At 47.1% G+C, this 16716-nt stretch overlaps 1 protein-coding gene and 1 long non-coding RNA gene across 7 annotated transcripts in view; one reads left to right on the top strand and one right to left on the bottom strand.

Annotated features, from left to right (window-relative positions):
• LOC122613171 (sodium channel protein 60E) overlaps positions 1 to 16716 on the bottom strand; it is a 30527-nt gene that overhangs the window by 4217 nt on the left and 9594 nt on the right. For 2 of the 6 annotated variants that reach the window (XM_043787215.1, XM_043787218.1), the window contains exons 4-26: positions 16494 to 16705; positions 12470 to 13089; positions 12181 to 12400; positions 11993 to 12127; positions 11205 to 11937; positions 10936 to 11150; positions 10701 to 10871; positions 10452 to 10645; positions 10289 to 10391; positions 10105 to 10233; positions 8654 to 8896; positions 6442 to 8597; positions 6060 to 6387; positions 5898 to 5998; positions 5156 to 5330; positions 4780 to 5076; positions 4343 to 4497; positions 3499 to 3632; positions 2764 to 3433; positions 2289 to 2648; positions 2077 to 2185; positions 1834 to 2015; positions 391 to 509 (exon numbers count right to left, since the gene is read on the bottom strand). In XM_043787215.1, coding sequence (XP_043643150.1) covers positions 391 to 509; positions 1834 to 2015; positions 2077 to 2185; positions 2289 to 2648; positions 2764 to 3433; positions 3499 to 3632; positions 4343 to 4497; positions 4780 to 5076; positions 5156 to 5330; positions 5898 to 5998; positions 6060 to 6387; positions 6442 to 8597; positions 8654 to 8896; positions 10105 to 10233; positions 10289 to 10391; positions 10452 to 10645; positions 10701 to 10871; positions 10936 to 11150; positions 11205 to 11937; positions 11993 to 12127; positions 12181 to 12400; positions 12470 to 13089; positions 16494 to 16705 — 7761 coding nt within the window. Of the gene's footprint in view, positions 1 to 99; positions 510 to 1464; positions 1566 to 1833; positions 2016 to 2076; positions 2186 to 2288; positions 2649 to 2763; positions 3434 to 3498; positions 3633 to 4342; positions 4498 to 4779; positions 5077 to 5155; positions 5331 to 5897; positions 5999 to 6059; positions 6388 to 6441; positions 8598 to 8653; positions 8897 to 10104; positions 10234 to 10288; positions 10392 to 10451; positions 10646 to 10700; positions 10872 to 10935; positions 11151 to 11204; positions 11938 to 11992; positions 12128 to 12180; positions 12401 to 12469; positions 13090 to 16493; positions 16706 to 16716 lie in introns of those variants that run through there. The other 4 variants (XR_006325670.1, XM_043787219.1, XM_043787216.1 and 1 more) reach the window with 3 other exon arrangements.
• On the top strand, positions 13447 to 13985 carry LOC122613174. The gene is made up of 3 exons (XR_006325671.1): positions 13447 to 13517; positions 13612 to 13702; positions 13808 to 13985. It is a non-coding gene; the product is annotated as an uncharacterized LOC122613174 (long non-coding RNA).

The following is a 16716-nucleotide window of genomic DNA, read 5'->3' as shown; positions in this document are numbered from 1 at the left end:
CACAAGTACGAAGGTTGTGTGGACAGATAGGTAGGTCAGATAGACGAATAGATATAGGTATAGATAGAGCGATCGCAGAGATCGTTGATGACTCAAGAACATAAGCTTATAACTAGAAATGCAAAATACTGTTTTCGATGGAATGCATCTTAATGGAAGTAAGCCACAAAGGTGAGGTTGATACTAACTGAGATTCAGAGAGTGGTGCAGATGTGGTTCGAGGTGCAGGCCTTTCGGGCAGTGGCTTTGTACAGGGAGTACGAGTATATACAAATAGCGCAAGAGTCGTGAATGGTCTAATAAGTGATGGTTGTTGGTGGTGGGTTAGGTGGGTTATTAGGTCGAGTGGAAAGTGGGTGGGTGGGTGAATAGGCACTTGTCAATAATTACTTTTTCTATGTACTGAAGGTGAGGTTAAGCTGTCATCGACAGCATCCTGATGACGCAAAAAGAAATTATAAAAGCTTCGGCGACGACTTGCTCTAGGCGCTTCCACAAAAATGCTACCGCTAATAATAGTAATAGTTTAGTAGTTGGAATAACAGTAACAATCATAAGCATAAATTTCATTTATCTGGATGTAGAATGTTAGGTTTAGGTCAGTTCACATATAAAAGTCGAGGATTGTTTCGTTTCAACGATAGCTGCAATTTTTTGACGAAATAACAAAAGAAATAGGGAAAGCTTTCAACGCTAAAGAAGCTGTACATCATTAGCAATGGCGATGAGATCGATTTGGTATGAGATTTAGTCTTACAGTTCCAATTACCTGGTGACATGTTCGTTAAGCTACATTTAAACTAAATGAGAGTACTTATAGATAGCCAAACTATCTTAACGATCTATATAAGGGCAAGCAACCAATCAAAATGAAATCAAATGGCGCATTCACGTGTTCATCGCAAATTAACTTTGGCGAGACAAGTAAGGTCGGAATGGGTGGATTTACGGATTGGATTCAAAGGAAAAGCCGCTACTTACAAATGATCTTAATATTATTGGTATAGGAAGTTTTCAATTATTTTAAAACTGAAATTACGGTGGGTCTTGTTCTAATAATTGTTGAATAATTGTTGAATAATAGTTGAAAAGAGTTGCTGTAGAGAGCTGCTGACTGCAAATGAGTTTTTGACAGACTGCTGACGTTCGCAGAAATGAGCTGAATCGAGTTGAGGGTCGAGTTTGGATGGAGATACTATGTTAAATAGAGTAAGTATAAAGTCGAATGATTCGAGTATTGGATAGTTGGTACTGTAAATACATATACTTAATCTATCTGAATATACAAGGATTGTGGATGAGTTATAGTCGAGAACTTAAAACGAAGTTGGTAAGATTGCTTGTTGCTTTTGTTTTAATACTGCTATTGATGTTGTCTGTTGTAAGATTTAAGATTGTACGTAAGTAGTAGGTTATAGATTGCCAGCTAAGCTAAGCAGCTGATGAATGGGAGATTGCCTTTACCTAGGTAATTCAAGCCACTAGGCTGCGAGCCACTTCTGAGAACGGCAGTGACCATGTCTGCGAGCAGGGACTCATAGTTTAGGGAGATACAAGAGGATTTGCTAGAAATAGGGCTTAAGTTCATATACACTGTGGACACACAAAACGTTAATTTATCGATGCAGATCGACGGATATGTTCTTGTTGCATGTGGCATGAGCATGGAAAGCCTTTCGTTTTCGTCTAAAAATTGCATTTCAAATTCATCGCAGCCATGAAACATAAACATACATGGAATGGCTACGTGTCAGTATGTGTGTTTTTGTAGTGTGTGTCATGAGTCGGTGTGGCTGTTGTGAGTAAGTGGAAAGGGTGCTGCTGGATAACTACCGTTTGCCCAGCTCGTCGTTTTGCAGTTTGATATCCTTGACTACTTCGTCGGCACCTGAGACGAGCATCAGAGGCAGGTTCAACCAGGGTCCAGCTAGTTCGCTGAGATCGGATGCATCCGAGGCACGCGACGATTTCCGAGACGAGGCTCGACTGGAGCAGGCGGTGCCTCGACGACTCACCTGCGGAGAATCAAATTTAAGCACATTCATGGGGTATATCACAGTATATCTCTGCACTCACCTGAAGATGGAAGAAGTTTAGGGCAGAAAGTTTCGATTGCCATCCGCCAGGGCTGGAGGTTTGAGTGGCGCTGTCCCCAGAATTGGAGCGTTCCTTTTCCCGCTTGCGCCTGTGAAGAGACACCACACGATTAGAAACTGGCAAGAGTCAGATAGGGAGTTCGCCGGAGAATGCTAGGGTGAGGTAATGGGCTGGTGTGGTAAGTGTAGTACCGCAAATATTCCTTCCAGCCCGTTTGAATGGTCTTGGCCGCCTTTTCCTGGCGCTTCCAGATCCGCGTCGACGAAACAATTTCCAATTCTTTGCGCGTTGGAAACTGTTTCTTGAACTTGACATCCATTTGTTCCTGCAACTGTTTGAAGTTATCGGTCTCCTCGACATGACCTAGCACGTGCTTAACGAGCGCGTGCAAAATGTCGAGACAGTGTATTTTATTACCCTTAGAAATGGGCAGATTAAATGACACTAAAGCGACATTATTGGGCTTCGAGATGCCCAATGGTGGATCGAGAGAGGCAATAAAATCGGACAGTTGCGAGAAGTGTATAAATTGGGTGGCATGTGGATCGTATCTGCAAGTAAATCAGACGGAATAGTCAGCAGTGATCTTTAAATAGTTTGCCATGCAGCTTTCGGCGAGATCCTACAGCTTTTGGCTAGGCCTACCGTCAGCCAGAAAACACCTACTTTGACCAGCGAATGTAAAACATTTCCAGATCGTCCTCGACGATGCCGATCTCCTCTTCCTGGTGCGCCTGATTGAAGTTTTCCAGGATGATGGCAATGTACATGTTGATCACTATCATATAGCTGATGATGATGAAGCTCGTAAAGTAGGTAATGGCTAGTAGCGGGTGTCCGCAGTTGCCGTTCGTCTGTCCATGGATAAATGGGTCGCAGTCGGGCGGCTGTATCATCAGGGACTCAAGGACGTCGTTCCACCCGGCTGATGTCATCAGCCGGAACAGCAACTGCATGCTGCGGCCGAAAGTCTGGAAGTTTACCATGTCATCGAGGGCACCCTGGAGCTTGACATGTCCGAACAGCGACATGCCCAGAATGGCGTAGATAAAGGTGATAAGGCCTAGCAGAGCCCCGATGTTAAAGAGGGCGGGCAGGGACACTACGAGAGCGAATAGCAACTTCCTGATCCCCTTGGCGGCCTTGATTAACCTCAAGATACGCCCAATGCGGAAGACGCGGACCACCCGAAGTAACGTCGGGCTAATGGGCAGGTCTATCATGATGTCTTCCATCAGAATTCCGAAGATGGAGGCCAGCACCAGAAGGAAGTCGAACACGTTCCATGGCACTGTGAAGTAGTGGTAGCGCAGACCGACTATCTTCACAATGGCTTCTGCAGAAAGAAGAATACTTAAATACATTAATATTTATATTTAGGAAACAATTTCAGGCGCTTACCTAGACCAAATACCGTGGTAAAAAAGGCGTTGCTCACTTCCAGAATGAAGAAGACTGCATGCGGCTGATCGTAGTGCTCGATGCCCATTGTAAGCATATTTAGGAAAATCAGTACAAAGATCGCGATCTCGAACCTGCACATCACAAAAGTGGACTTTGATTAGAATTTTTGTTTGGCACTATGAAACATCGGACTAGCCGAACTCGCGGTGCTTGAAGTAATTCAGAAAGACGGGGATTATATACAGGCATTTCGAGGAGCACCATTGTAAGTAGTAGTAGGTATAGTAAACTAGTTCTAATGCTAACTATGTTGATCATGCTGGTTGTACACCAAAGGGGCGAGTTATAAAAGGGTCGGATCCAGAGGCCAAAGGACTGCTACTTATCCGATAGATAGAGCATGCCTAGAGTGCGGGGGGTCTGATATTTTGAATAATATCTAGTTCAGTCTTTAAGTATCATTGCAAAATGTGCTCTACAAAACTTCCAGGAGTATGCATTTGAATATAGGATACACAGATTAAAAACACAGAAGATAGAGGCATTTTTGACGGTGCTTGCTTGAGACAAGCACCGGTTTTGACCAAAAATGTCGGGAATTTCAAGTGTTTAAATGAATTTTATCACCAAATCAGAAACATTCTATAGATGTGTTGTGGGCCTAACCTAAGCAACTAAGCTTTAGCATACAAGTTGGTACAAAAGTACAAAGAGAGTTCATAGAGTTCATAGAGGACAGAGTCAGACTAATAGTAAGTACAAACTATAAGTAGATATACGTAATTTGCTGGTCTTAGATTGAGATTGGTGGGATCAATGGTTGATTGACGGGTTTGTTTACCTTCTCGAATTGGATAAATCATAAAACATAGCTAAAAAATGATTTATAGGTCGCTTAATAACTTTCTGTGGTTTCTTTCGTCCCAATTTTTTCATAGCCGTGTAATAGTGTTTTTGAGATTCGGTGAGAAACATTTCCAACACTCCTCCTTCATACTATAAAAGTGATGAGAATAAAATGAACATTTAATTATATATATACAATCCACAGTTATGTAACACACTAAGCGATATGCAGAAGGTATTCAATGAACAACTCGTCACAACATAGCAACACAATAACACGGATAAGTTTACACACAATGACGGCGATTCGAACGGAATACAGCAATTCAAATCAAAGATGGATCATAGATGGGATGGTTAGCGTTTGTACAGGTGACTTAAGTGTGGATGCAAAAAAGCTGACCGGCCAGGAGCATAGGCCAATGGGCTTACCTTCTTCTTGAGCATGTTAAAGTTATCAATAATAACTCCAATGAACAGATTCAGTGTAAAGAACGATCCGCACACAATAAATATAACAAAATAAATATACGCATATAGGTTGGCTTCCCGCTGCGGTTGCAGATCCACTCCACGAGCATCTACCGCGTCGGCCATTACCTCCATCCAGCCCTCGAAGGTCGCCACTTGCAGCAGGGCCAGATAGCCCATTCCCACGTGGTCGAAAGTAATCTTAGAGTTAATCCACGTGTAGTTCTGTTCGATGCAGTCCCACTTGTCGTTCACCTCCTGGAATATGCAATGATTAGTAATATCCCAAATGTTGACTGGTGTGAAGCTGCATCTGAACATTCACCGGAATACTTACAGTAATCGGCAGTAGCTCGCCCATCTCATTAACGCACTTAAAAAATTTACCACCAAAGAACTGAACACCCATTATTGAGAAGATCAACCAAAAAACCAAACAAACCAAAAGTACATTGAAAATTGATGGTATTGCATACATGAGAGCGTTTACTACAATCCGCATTCCTTGCCACCTGGAATAGAAATGATCGATGAAATGCCAGCAGCAATAAAATGATGGACGCAGCTCGTCTCAACTATGCCGGGACAGTGCTAAGTGGTCGTGGTCAAATGGATGCTTAAAAAAGTAGTGAATGGATTGTGGAGTGGAACTCATCTGCTTAGTCAACTATTTAGCTAGCTTAGGGCATACATATATACATAATATTCTTTTCTACTTCTACAATATACTAAAGCTACAGAGGCACAGGAAAGGTCTATACTTCAATACAGACTAAACAGATTTAAGGACGAGGACAAGGACGGAGGCGAGGACGATGCAATGCGTGTTCTACGAGTACGTATTTCTATTCGAAATTCATAAAGAAAACGAGATTGTATTAAACACTGCACACGGCTTGGATCGCATCGCTCGGTCTGACCAACTCCTCCTCGAAAAGATAAAATAGATCAGTAGTGATAGAGGAAGATCGAGAAGTAGTGACGGAAGTTCCTACGCAGAGAGCTTTCTTCATCGGATGCACGGATGTCTGAGTAGGTTGTGTGCAGCCTATCGGGAGACCAACAATTGGTCAACTTACCGAGAGATGGCTCTCAGCGGACGCAAAGCTCGTAAAGTGCGCAGCGATCTTAGGACCTTCAGATTCTCATTCTCTTCAATAAGCAGCGAGAAAACTGATACCTGGAGGAGAACAAGTCGGTAAGAAGTCACGGTTTAATAACTTTTTATGCATGTCACTTACAAACACTATGATGAAATCAAGTATGGTCCAGAAGCTGGTAAAGTACTTGGAAAATCCCAGGGCCAGCCACTTGAGAATCATTTCCACGACGAATATCAGACAGAAGGAGAAGTTAATCCAGTATAGCACTCTTTTTAGCGTTTTGTTCTTGTCCAGGTTAATGTCCTCGAAGCAGAGCGTGATACTTGACGCAAAGATCAGCACCAACACAAACCACTCAAAGGCCGGAGTATCGACAACCGTCAAGACAGCCGTCCTCACGCGCGTCCAGTGCTTGGCGCTCTGCGTGTCCATGCAGCTCATGAACCAGGGGCAGCGAAAGTAGAAACTGAAAAGGAGTCAGAATTAGAAAGCTCAGGTGGGAACGCTGAGGAATACTCACTGATCGTAACACTTCTGGGGGAAACAGTCGTCAGGCACCTTGGCTGGCTTTGTGGCCCCGTAGCTCGGAAAAGTCATGGGATCATTGTAAGCTCCCTGCGAGTTACGTCTCCCACCGACAGTGAGATCGTCTACGTAGGAAACCAAACAATGCCATGGTTTTTCGGTCAGTCGCGTAAATGCAGACGGCTTCTGGGTGGCCTCTGGCGCCGTCGACTGCGACTGCTCAGTCTTTTGGGCCATGGCCAGAGCCAGGGCTGAGCTCGTGTCTGCCGCTCCCGAGCTGTGCGACTCGGTGCGCGCGGACTGGAAGGATGCGGCTTTGTCTAGCGTCGATTGTGGATGCTCCTGGCGTCGCCGCTGCCCAGCCATTGAGTGAGCATGTGCCTGAGAGTGGGCATGGGCATGGGCGTGGGCGTGAGCATGAGTGGGTGCTGCTTGAATGCTTGTGGCATGAAAGTGCTGCTGATGCTCGGTAAGAGCAGCCAGCGGCGGGGTGGTTTTAAGCGATGAAATTTGCGCCAGTGTCGGTGGCTCGATGCTCGATTTCAAGGAGGTAGGCGGAGTAGCAGGAACGGCGGTAGGCGCGGTCATGCCCATCTTCTGTTTCTGGATCAGGAGGTTTTCGTACGAGTTCGTGCTCTTCAGAGAGAGGCTGTCTAGACGCAGCTGGTCGTGACCGTGCAGAAACTTGCGCGGCATCTTCTCCGACTCAATGCGTAGCGTCGAGATAGGCTTCTCCTCCTCGGGTACTTCCTCCACGCGCTCTATAAGGGAGAGGCGCTTGAAGCGGTCGAACTGCACTGTGAACGGATCGACCTTTCGCCTGAGAAAGGGTGATTGATTAGGTTGGGTCGCCTGGCTGGCGCTGGTGGCGGCGACTGCCATTGCTTCCATGGCCACGAAGGGGGCGTGGATTTGATCACAGATTTTGCGTATCTCATTTGAGATGCTAAAGTCCTCATCGATCTTGCGCTGTTTCTCTAGGCTGCGTCGCTTTAGTTTTACGGACTGGCGCTGAGCGGCTGCGCTGACGGATTGCGAACGTCGTGGTACGCTGGACAGATCATAACTGTCGTATGGGTTCAGGGGGAGCACTACCTCGTCGGCGGCCGAGCGCTCGGAGGCGCCTGTAATGATAGCAATGTGCTCCATAATGGCTTTAGTGGCTTCATCGGCTGCCGGAGAGGGCTCTGAGAGGTTGGAAAGTTTGCGCTCCAACGATGTGGTGGATCGCTTGATCTCTTCTAGTTCTTTCTCAAAACTCTGAATAATGTTGTCAAACTCAGAGTGCTCCACCAATGCTTCGCTATCTGGCTGTCCCATCTGACTAGAGGGTCGTCGGGATCTCATTACATTTGAGATGCGGTTCAGGTTGGTCCCCTTATGCAGTTCCTCTTCCTCCTGCAGGAACTGAAATAGTTCCTTTTGGTCGCAATTGAGCAGTTCCTCTCGCAAATTGCCCTGCTGAGACAGCAGTTCATCCTGTTCGATAGATATGGAGTTCAGGGACTGGCCGCTAGAATGCCGACGCATCTCAGCCTCTTCCGACTTGAGCAATGAGCGCTGAGACTGCCCACTAGATTGGGATAGGCGATCCAGTGACTTTCGGTAGCTTGGCGATCGCGTCAGCAGCGATTTCTGGTACTTGAGATAGGCCTCGTCGTGCTCTTCGCTTCCGTACCGCCGCGAGGAGTTGTCCTGCAGTGAGTCGCCTCGGTTGAAGGAACCGCAGCCGCTCCGTTGGTCGTTAGCGTACGGGTCCGTATCCGTTGAGTTGTACTGGCCCAGCAGACGCAGCTCGATTGATTCTGTGTAGGTAGCCTCCTCGCGTGAATCGTTCTGCTGGGTGCTCACTCCCGAAGAGATTTGGTGCTGCAGCCGGCGCTCGGCTTGTACGAATGGCGTAAGATTTTGACTGTTTCCGTTTCCATTGACAGAGGAAAATGAGCCTGCAGCGGCGGCCATCATTGCACTCTCATAGGTAGGAGGCATCGAGTCCGAAGTGGGTGGCAGTGGATGCGCTTGCAGCTGGATCTGCTCTGGCAAGTCTTCCGTGTCATCATACTCTAGGCCATCGACTATCGTATGCAACCCGTCGTGCAGGGGAATCTGGAAACCAAAATCGGAGCCAGAAACTGGGCGGTTCATAGATTCCTGAAAAAGGTATGGATTAATTGCATTGTTCAAACGTGAAATGTAAGACTTATTACCTGATAGCTTAATCTATGAAACTTGGTTTCCGCCAGCGCACCGGGCTTGTCGCCTCTCTCCAAACCGACTGTAGCCTGGTGGGAGTGAGTCTGAGCATGCGCCTGCTGGGCATCCAGTACGATCTGCTGAAACTTCTCCGCAAACTTTCGCTCCTTGCGATCCTTGCGCTCTTGCCGCTTCTTGCGAATCAGGTCGCGCACTCGTTCGATGCTCCTTGCCAACTTGGACTCCTCGCCCACTTCCTATTTGGGTCAGAGAATGGTAAGCATTAGAACACAGCGAAGCCCAATAGTGAAACTCAACAAAAGAGTTCGCTACATGTTTCTTTTTGAATAGACATCAATATTGATATTACACAATTGGGGATCCAATGCATACAGAACTGAACAGGACTTATGCTAAGGGCAGGCAACATAAAAAATACAACGTACATATATAGCCTGATCGACTTTTGACTACTCTATACATAAGTATTTACACATACAGTATGTCTGGATTTAGATATGGATTGGTTAACGCAAACGAGGCAAGCAAGTTTAAAGCAAGTAAGAAGTTTAGTTAAAAAAATTACCTTCTTCTTGAAAATCTGTTTAACGTTTTCAGTGTATTTAAATTGTTTAAGTTTCGTTTTGATTGTGTTTAAGATTGTGTTTAGTGTTAGGTGTTTTTTTGTGTCGCAAGTTAGGATTTAAAACGCATTGTGCAGAGTTGACGACAGAAATTCGGTTAATTGGAATACGCTTTAGTGCATTTTAGAGATTTGTTTTACATGTAGACCTACAATAAGACTTATGCGAGGTTTGTTCTGGGTCTGAGTTTATGCGATTTGAGTGGTTGCTAATTTCGCCAGAACAAACTTCGTAGGAACAGTTTTCGGACGGCGCCGAACTGACGAACCCAGCAAAGGGCGTAGGTATAAGTCTTCTTTGACTCCTGTGCTGAGTGGGATTATTATGGTTTTGGTTAAATAGGAGAGTATGAACATTTAGCACAGTTAGTAACACAATACAGACAGCGATTAAATTTAGAAGGATTTTGAGAAACATGAAAATGATAATCGGTTTTGCTTGTAGAAACAGAGGAGTGCCACAGATCGTATGGTGTATAATTCAACTGGAAATAGAATTGGGGGTGCCATCGCGCGATCATGATAAAGCTAAGATCTCACACTTAGAGACACACAAATACCGAAAACCACATAAAGTGCAAGACACATTCAAATCAAACATTTATAGGTCGACCAAACAAACGATCATCTTAACCATTTTAAGGGGTTGTTTTATGACACGGGAGAGATGATCCCTCCCCCATCGCTTTTCGAGATTTTCGGATTTAGTTATCGGGTTGTTTAAGTACCTTTTCTGGCACACACATAGACATAAAGACATATACATTCACGAACGCTAAGAAACTGGGATCAAAATATGAGCATCCGGAACATTTGACTTGCCTCTTTTTTCGACTTGAGCTCCTCGGAGTTAAAACTGTTGAGCAACAAGGCCAAGAACAAGTTAAGCACCATGAAGTTTCCCATCACGAGCGTCGGCAGAAATATGGCAAAGCATGTGGAGGCTCCTTGCTGGAAAATGTAACCAATTTTAGCAACCTTTAGTTATTAGCCGTAAGTTTCATACCTCCTCTTCGGCTCGCATGCAATCCCAGAGAGGCTCGATCCATTCGCCGCACAGAATGCGAAAGATCATCATAAACGAGTGAAAGAAGTCATTGAAATTCCATCTGTTCAAAGGTATAAATATAATTAACTAAAATATTTGAAAGATTTCCTTTCGGTCTTGCCTTGGCACAGGATCTGGATCGAATTTCTCGGGCGTATAGTCTTTGGAGAACAACTGCATGCCGATGACAGCGAATATGTAGATGACTATGACTAAAATGAGCGTGAGGTTGCCAAGGGCGCCGATCGTCGAGATTATAATGCTAAGCAGCACCTTCATTGTAGTCCACGATTGAGCCAATTTTAATACCCTTAGCTGAAGAAATTAACATTAAAATATGAAATACGAAAGCTAGATAAAGTCCTTTTACCAATCGCAAGCCACGCAAGACACTCAAGCCATCGACCAACTCGAATATTATATCCAGCAGGCTCGCAGTAACGATAAGGAGGTCGAAAATGTTCCATCCGCACAGAAAAAAATCTTTAGACAGAGCCATTAGCTTGACAATGCACTCAAACGTGAAAATGGACGTAAAGACCTATGAGGTGCAAGATAAATAATGATAATTGACTTATTCTGGTTGTTGGCAATATTAAACTCACTTTGTTTCCCACATCCAGTGCGTTGCGAAATGTTTCACTCATCCCGTGGTGTTCCATGGCCAAAAAGGCGGTGTTCAACACGATGCAAAGTGTGATGGCCAGCTCGAAAAGAGGATCCCTCACCACTTTGTATAGGCAGTTTTGAAACTGTAGCCAGCTTTCGTAATCGGTGCACCAATGAACGCAACGATCACAGTTTCGGTCGGGTAGGTCATCTTGAATAGTGATATTTATATATAAAGATTCCATTCAAAAAACTTATTTCTTACCGATCACCACGACCTCCGAAGAGAATTCCTGGTGCAGGGCGTACACATTGTGGTTCTTGATGCGTGCAATGTTTCCATTGCATTTAATAATGCGTACCTCGCGTGGGGAGAGGGCCAGCTCAACGGTGGACACGTGCCCCAAATCATTGTTCGTATCTTGTTCCTCGTGATCGTCCACTACCCCAGAGTCGTCCTGCGAAGACTCGCGATTTACGCCGCTTGAGTTGGAGCTCGGCTGACGACTGCTGGCGATGAGCTGCCCTTTGTAGTCCGAGGGGTAAAGCATATTAGGGTTCTTTACGCTCATTCCGGTGTCCTGGAAGCTGATGCGCCCCTTGGGCGTGGAGGCCATTGCACAGTTGCTGCCACCACTGCTTGATTTGGCCAGCTTGTGCTGCTCCATCTGCTGGTATTGTTTTTGAGCTTGCATAGTAAGTGCAGTCGGGCATTCGGTTGCGCTGTGGCGGGGACTTGGTCCAGGACTGGGGGTGGCCGAATGGGATTTATGGTCGTCCCCGTTGCTGCCGTTCCCATTGCCGTTGGTGCCACCTTCCTTCCCGCCTTTGGTTTTTTTTCGTCTCGTTTTTTTCTTGCTGTACGATGCCAAGAGCACTCCCTTCCGTGAGTCGATCTTCTTTTTGTTGTTCTTGTTTAGTTTTTTTACGTTAAGCACCGAGGGATCGAAGCTAAAAGTCGAGTCGTCCCGGTGGTCCAAGAGATCCTTCTTGCGTTCCTGCAGAGCCATTATAATGTTAGTAATGCACAAAATAGGGTTTTCAATAACTCACCTCGTTCGTGATCTCAGCTTCCTCCTCGTAACTTAACGCCACTACAGCCAGCATCAGATTGATTAGATAGAACGAGCCAAAGAAAACCACCACCGTAAAGAAGGAGACGCTCATAGGACCGCAGGTTGCCAGCACCTGGAAGTAATATCATTAGACCCTCATAACACAAAGAACCCGGAAACACGAACCATGTTGTACACATTTTCCCAGTAGTCAAGCGTGATCAGCTGGAAAGTCGTCAGCATGGACCACATAAAGTTGTCAAAGTTGGTGTAGCCGTGATTGGGATTCTCGCCTACGCAGAGGCACACGTACTCGAAGGGACAGTGGCGGGCTCCAGTTAAGTTACCACACAGCACGGGCAGCTCATCCTCGTCATACAGCCAGTTGTCGGTGTCGTTGACCCAGCTGAAACAAAATAAGTCATCGATTAGATCGCAATTCTGACCGGAAAGCGAGACTCTTTGCACAACTCACATCTGCCAGTCTGTGTGAGAGACGTTCGTCCAGTCGGTGGGAACCTGGCGCACGCACTTATTGCGCAGCTCGCCCATGTAGACCTGGAGGGCAAAGAGCGCGAAGACCATCAGACAGAAGATGGTCAGAGTCATGACCTCCGCCAGCTGGCGGAAGGAGTGCAGCAACGCGTTGATGATCGTCTTCAATCCGGGCATGATGGACACCGTCTTGAGGGCGCGCAGCACGCGGAAAGTGCGCAGCCCCGCCAGGTTGCCCACCTCCATGCCGATGGTGGCGTAGCCACTGGTAATGACCACGAAGTCCAGCCAGTTCCACGGGTTGCGCAGATACGTGTACTTGTTGAGCAGAAATCCCTTGGCAATAATCTTGATGACCATTTCAATGGAGTATATGGCCAGAAAGATGTACTCCGCCTCCTCCACGGTCTCCGTCATGGCCAGGAAGATGCAGTTGAACAGGATGGTGGCCATGACGCAGTAGTCGAAGAACTGGTTGGTGGCGATGTAGACGCAAACGCGCCTTGCTGGGCTCCATGGGTAGAAGAGGAAGAGGCTCTTGGTGCCCGTAAAGCGATGGATGTAGTTCTTCCGGAACCGCTTGGATACCACACAGAAGGTCTGGAATTTGAAAACAAGCGCGCTTAGTACAGGGTGCTGCTCGGTGGAGGATGACTGTTTTCCAGTTGGGGCACCGGCGATGTGGTGGTAAGCGTTGTGCAGTTCTTATTTATTTTCCACTTGTTGAGCGCTGCCGAACTATTTCCAATTAAGCAGAACTTTCTTGTTAAATCCTATTAAAATGGAATCGGATATGGCAGCACCAGCGCGGAAAGTAAATGGCAGCACCAGCGCGGAAAGTAAATGGCAGCACCACCCGGTGGCAATGCTATGTGGCAGCGCCACTATCGATAGGCAGCTATCGCACCAAAGCAACCCTTCAGCGGGCTGTCAAATGGCCACGCGAGCCTAGCAGGCCGACTTCCGTTTGATATTCGTTCTTTCGTTCTCAAACCGTCGTCCAGACCAGAAGGAAAATGAGAGCTAAGGTAATTAGTCGCGAAGAGAAAATTTTCCCATTGGAATATAGTGAAACGCACCCAAGTGAACAGCAACTAATAGTGATATTTCTCTCGTTTGCAGTGGCGTAAGAAGCGTATGCGTAGGTTGAAGCGTAAACGCAGGAAGATGCGTGCAAGGTCCAAGTAATCGCTGCGCCATTGCCCACTAAATGGTGAGTTCATCCGCTGGCCGCAGCCTCTGGTCTGGGAGCACCCTTTCCCAACCCATTCCGTTGCCCGCACGCGAGGTTCTAATCAAAGTTCCCTTCTGCTTGCAGGAACTCTTGATTGATGCTAACACACCGAAACGAAAAACGCCGACTGGGTCGCCCCAAAAAAGTGGCCCACATGTAATTTTGCAAACCAGTTTTCACACAAACGTATATGTGCATTTAAAATTCACGTAAAATTGATTCAAATAAATTACTGGATTTTCGCCAAGGTTCCACAACTAAATCATGCGTTGTTAATAAGAGTGGAAGAAGAGAGAGAGCGGTGAGCAAAGGGCCAGCGTGCTCTTTCGACATAACCACATTCGCGAATCATGTGTCTATATGTGCGTGAGCGCGAGAGCACGTTTTGCCAAAAGTGTTTTGCTTGCTGTTCAGATTACAGATTTCAGGCCACTTCCTGGCGATGGATGCTTATCGGCCAACCGGCGGATTGGATTCACTTGGTGCCCATCGCAAAGATCCTATTAAACATTGATCAGCTCGAGGCAGGCCAATAAATTGCCTCCAAATCGGCTAATACGGTTTGGTAATTCAAGGCGCAGTCGGTTGGAGGAACTGCCTCCTCCGACCCCAGGGAGCGCGTGTCCTGCGCTCGTCATGCTGTTCCGCTCCTGCCCCTTGGCCACGTTCGGAAAATCGATTTGTTTGCCTCCAAAGGGGAGCAACGAAAACCAAACCTTAAGGCAGCCACCCAGGCCGCACTGAGTTGTTCATTAGCGCCCTGATTTCTTCAATTATATATGCAGATGTGCCTGCCGAGGATGATGTTTCGGCTGGCCCAGTAGCGTCCGACCTCCCTCCAGACTCACGCTCGTCTGAAGGTCGTTCGTCACTGTAATACACACATAAACGTCGCCCAGCCAAGTAAGCAGAAATTTTAATGTAACAAGCAAAAATTTCGATTGGGTGGCATTTGCCATTTACCATTTGTGGGCCTGGCTGTAAATTTGCATGCCTTTCCAGTTCCCTTCCTACCCGGAAAGTAGTTGGTGGTTCCGGCAAGCAGCGGAGCGGAGAGCTTAAGGATAAGCGTGTGTATTTTTAAGTGCCCGAAATGAAAAGCTGTGTAGAAGCTTGTAGAGATTCCGGACAAACATGCGGCGTCTGTGTCTTATCGTGTCGCCGGAGACGAGCAGACGGGCGTTGTTTGCCAGCAGATGGCCATTAAAATGCAATTAAGCACTTTGATTCTGCACCTGCAGTGGCTGTTTGAAAGCCATGCAACCCATTTCCAACGGAGGCAACTAGCAAGGGATGCGGATGGGAGCCACTGGGTTGCCGATTTGCTTGCCTACTCTGTTTGGTTAGGAAAGTTATTCAACGACAGTTTAAGAATGTTTGGTTTGCCTGAATCCCAGGGCAATATCGGAGGTGAGCATAGTCACTGAGAACCTAGTATCACTGTCTTGGCTGTTATTAGAATGTAATAGTTGGAAGTTTCAATTACTTAATCCCCTGTCTATTCAGAGCCTTTGAATAGAAAATCAATAAGCTTAAGACAGCAATTATTTTGCTACAAAATAATCAAATCTAAAGCCACAGCTAGGAAAGCCAAGTGCAGAGGGAGGTACCTTGGGAGTTGCCTCGATTCTGCGGCATGGATTAAATAAAGCCGTGTGCTCAACAGATTAGGCAACCGGAGAAGTTCTGTTCTCATTTGTTTCCCCAAAAACCCAACCATTCAGGATTTAATTATAGAATGTGGGACAACATTGCAGCACCCATCGCAGGAGTGACCCAGAAAGAGCGTTGAGATTCGCAGTGGGATGTGGACTGGACCCGGACTGCAAGCATGTCGCCAATAAGATTTAATTATAGATTGCCGGACTCTGTTTGTCTTGGACTTAGTGGGATGTCCGGTAGATCGATAAACACATCACTCGGCGTCACAGGTACGCTCATCTTATCGCTCTCCGTAACTCCCATTATATTGTGCAGCCCCGTGGGCTGGCCACTTGCATGTTTATTCAGCCTGGACGGGCCAGTTCAGCCAGTTGGTCCGGGGGTCCGGCCGCGGCTGCGGCTGCTATCCGGAATTATTTCGCCACGACACGTGGCGCGAAAGCCGCCAAGTCTTGAGTACACTTGCATGTTCGCCTATAATTTGTCCTCTGCGGCTGCTGCGGCAGAGGCAGCGGCAGTGGCACCGGCCAGTTTGTTTGAGTCACGTAAATACGGCTGTCAACTTTGCTGCCCGGAGCCCTGTGCATGACATGACCCATATTTCCAGCACCGAGCTCATGCCTACACACTCACACTTGGGCACTTGGGCAGACGTGTTTGCAACTGTGTGTCCTTTGTTTGATGTTGCCGTAGTTGATGTAGTTCCAAAATTTATTCCCGGCTTTGAAATTTAACGAGCGAGCGGCATTTACGCTGATTTCCTTTTCGGCTTTCGAGGACCCACGAGGGCCGTTCTAGGCGTTTCCATTAACCGCAGTTTCCCTGCGCCAAAGTGCACTTCCACTTGTGCCCACAATGGGGCAAGTGCAGCGCGACGACGGTATCAAAACAAAAGCAGCAACAGCCGCGCCCGCCGTGTTCCATTTCCGCCGCCTGCACCTGCCACCGCGAGGATTGCCCTACTGCCCCACCACGAGAACACGGATCTGGGGTCTGGTGTGTGGGGTCTGGTGGTCGCCTGCCTGTGACTTTTTAATTAGAGCCAATGGGCGGCCAACTGAGGCGAGGCCGCGGATAATGAGGGAAGGCTTAATGCGGCAGTACTCACCTCCTCGTAAATGAAGGTGTCAATCTCCTCCAGCGGCTTTCCGTACATGTGCTCCGGAAAGGGCTCGAACTTGCGGGGCAGCACGTCGCCGTCCTCCACGGAGGCCTTGGTGCGCGGGTGGAAGCCGTACTCCCGCACCAGCTGGATGTGCCGGTTCTCGTGCTTGACCTGCGACCTCTGCGTGTACGCGACAACCTGGTGCTTGGCGACGGCTGAAAGAGAT

This window comes from Drosophila teissieri, chromosome 2R, assembly GCF_016746235.2.
Source record: "Drosophila teissieri strain GT53w chromosome 2R, Prin_Dtei_1.1, whole genome shotgun sequence".
Taxonomy (NCBI): domain Eukaryota; kingdom Metazoa; phylum Arthropoda; class Insecta; order Diptera; family Drosophilidae; genus Drosophila; species Drosophila teissieri.
This window is presented reverse-complemented; position numbering and strand designations above follow the sequence as displayed.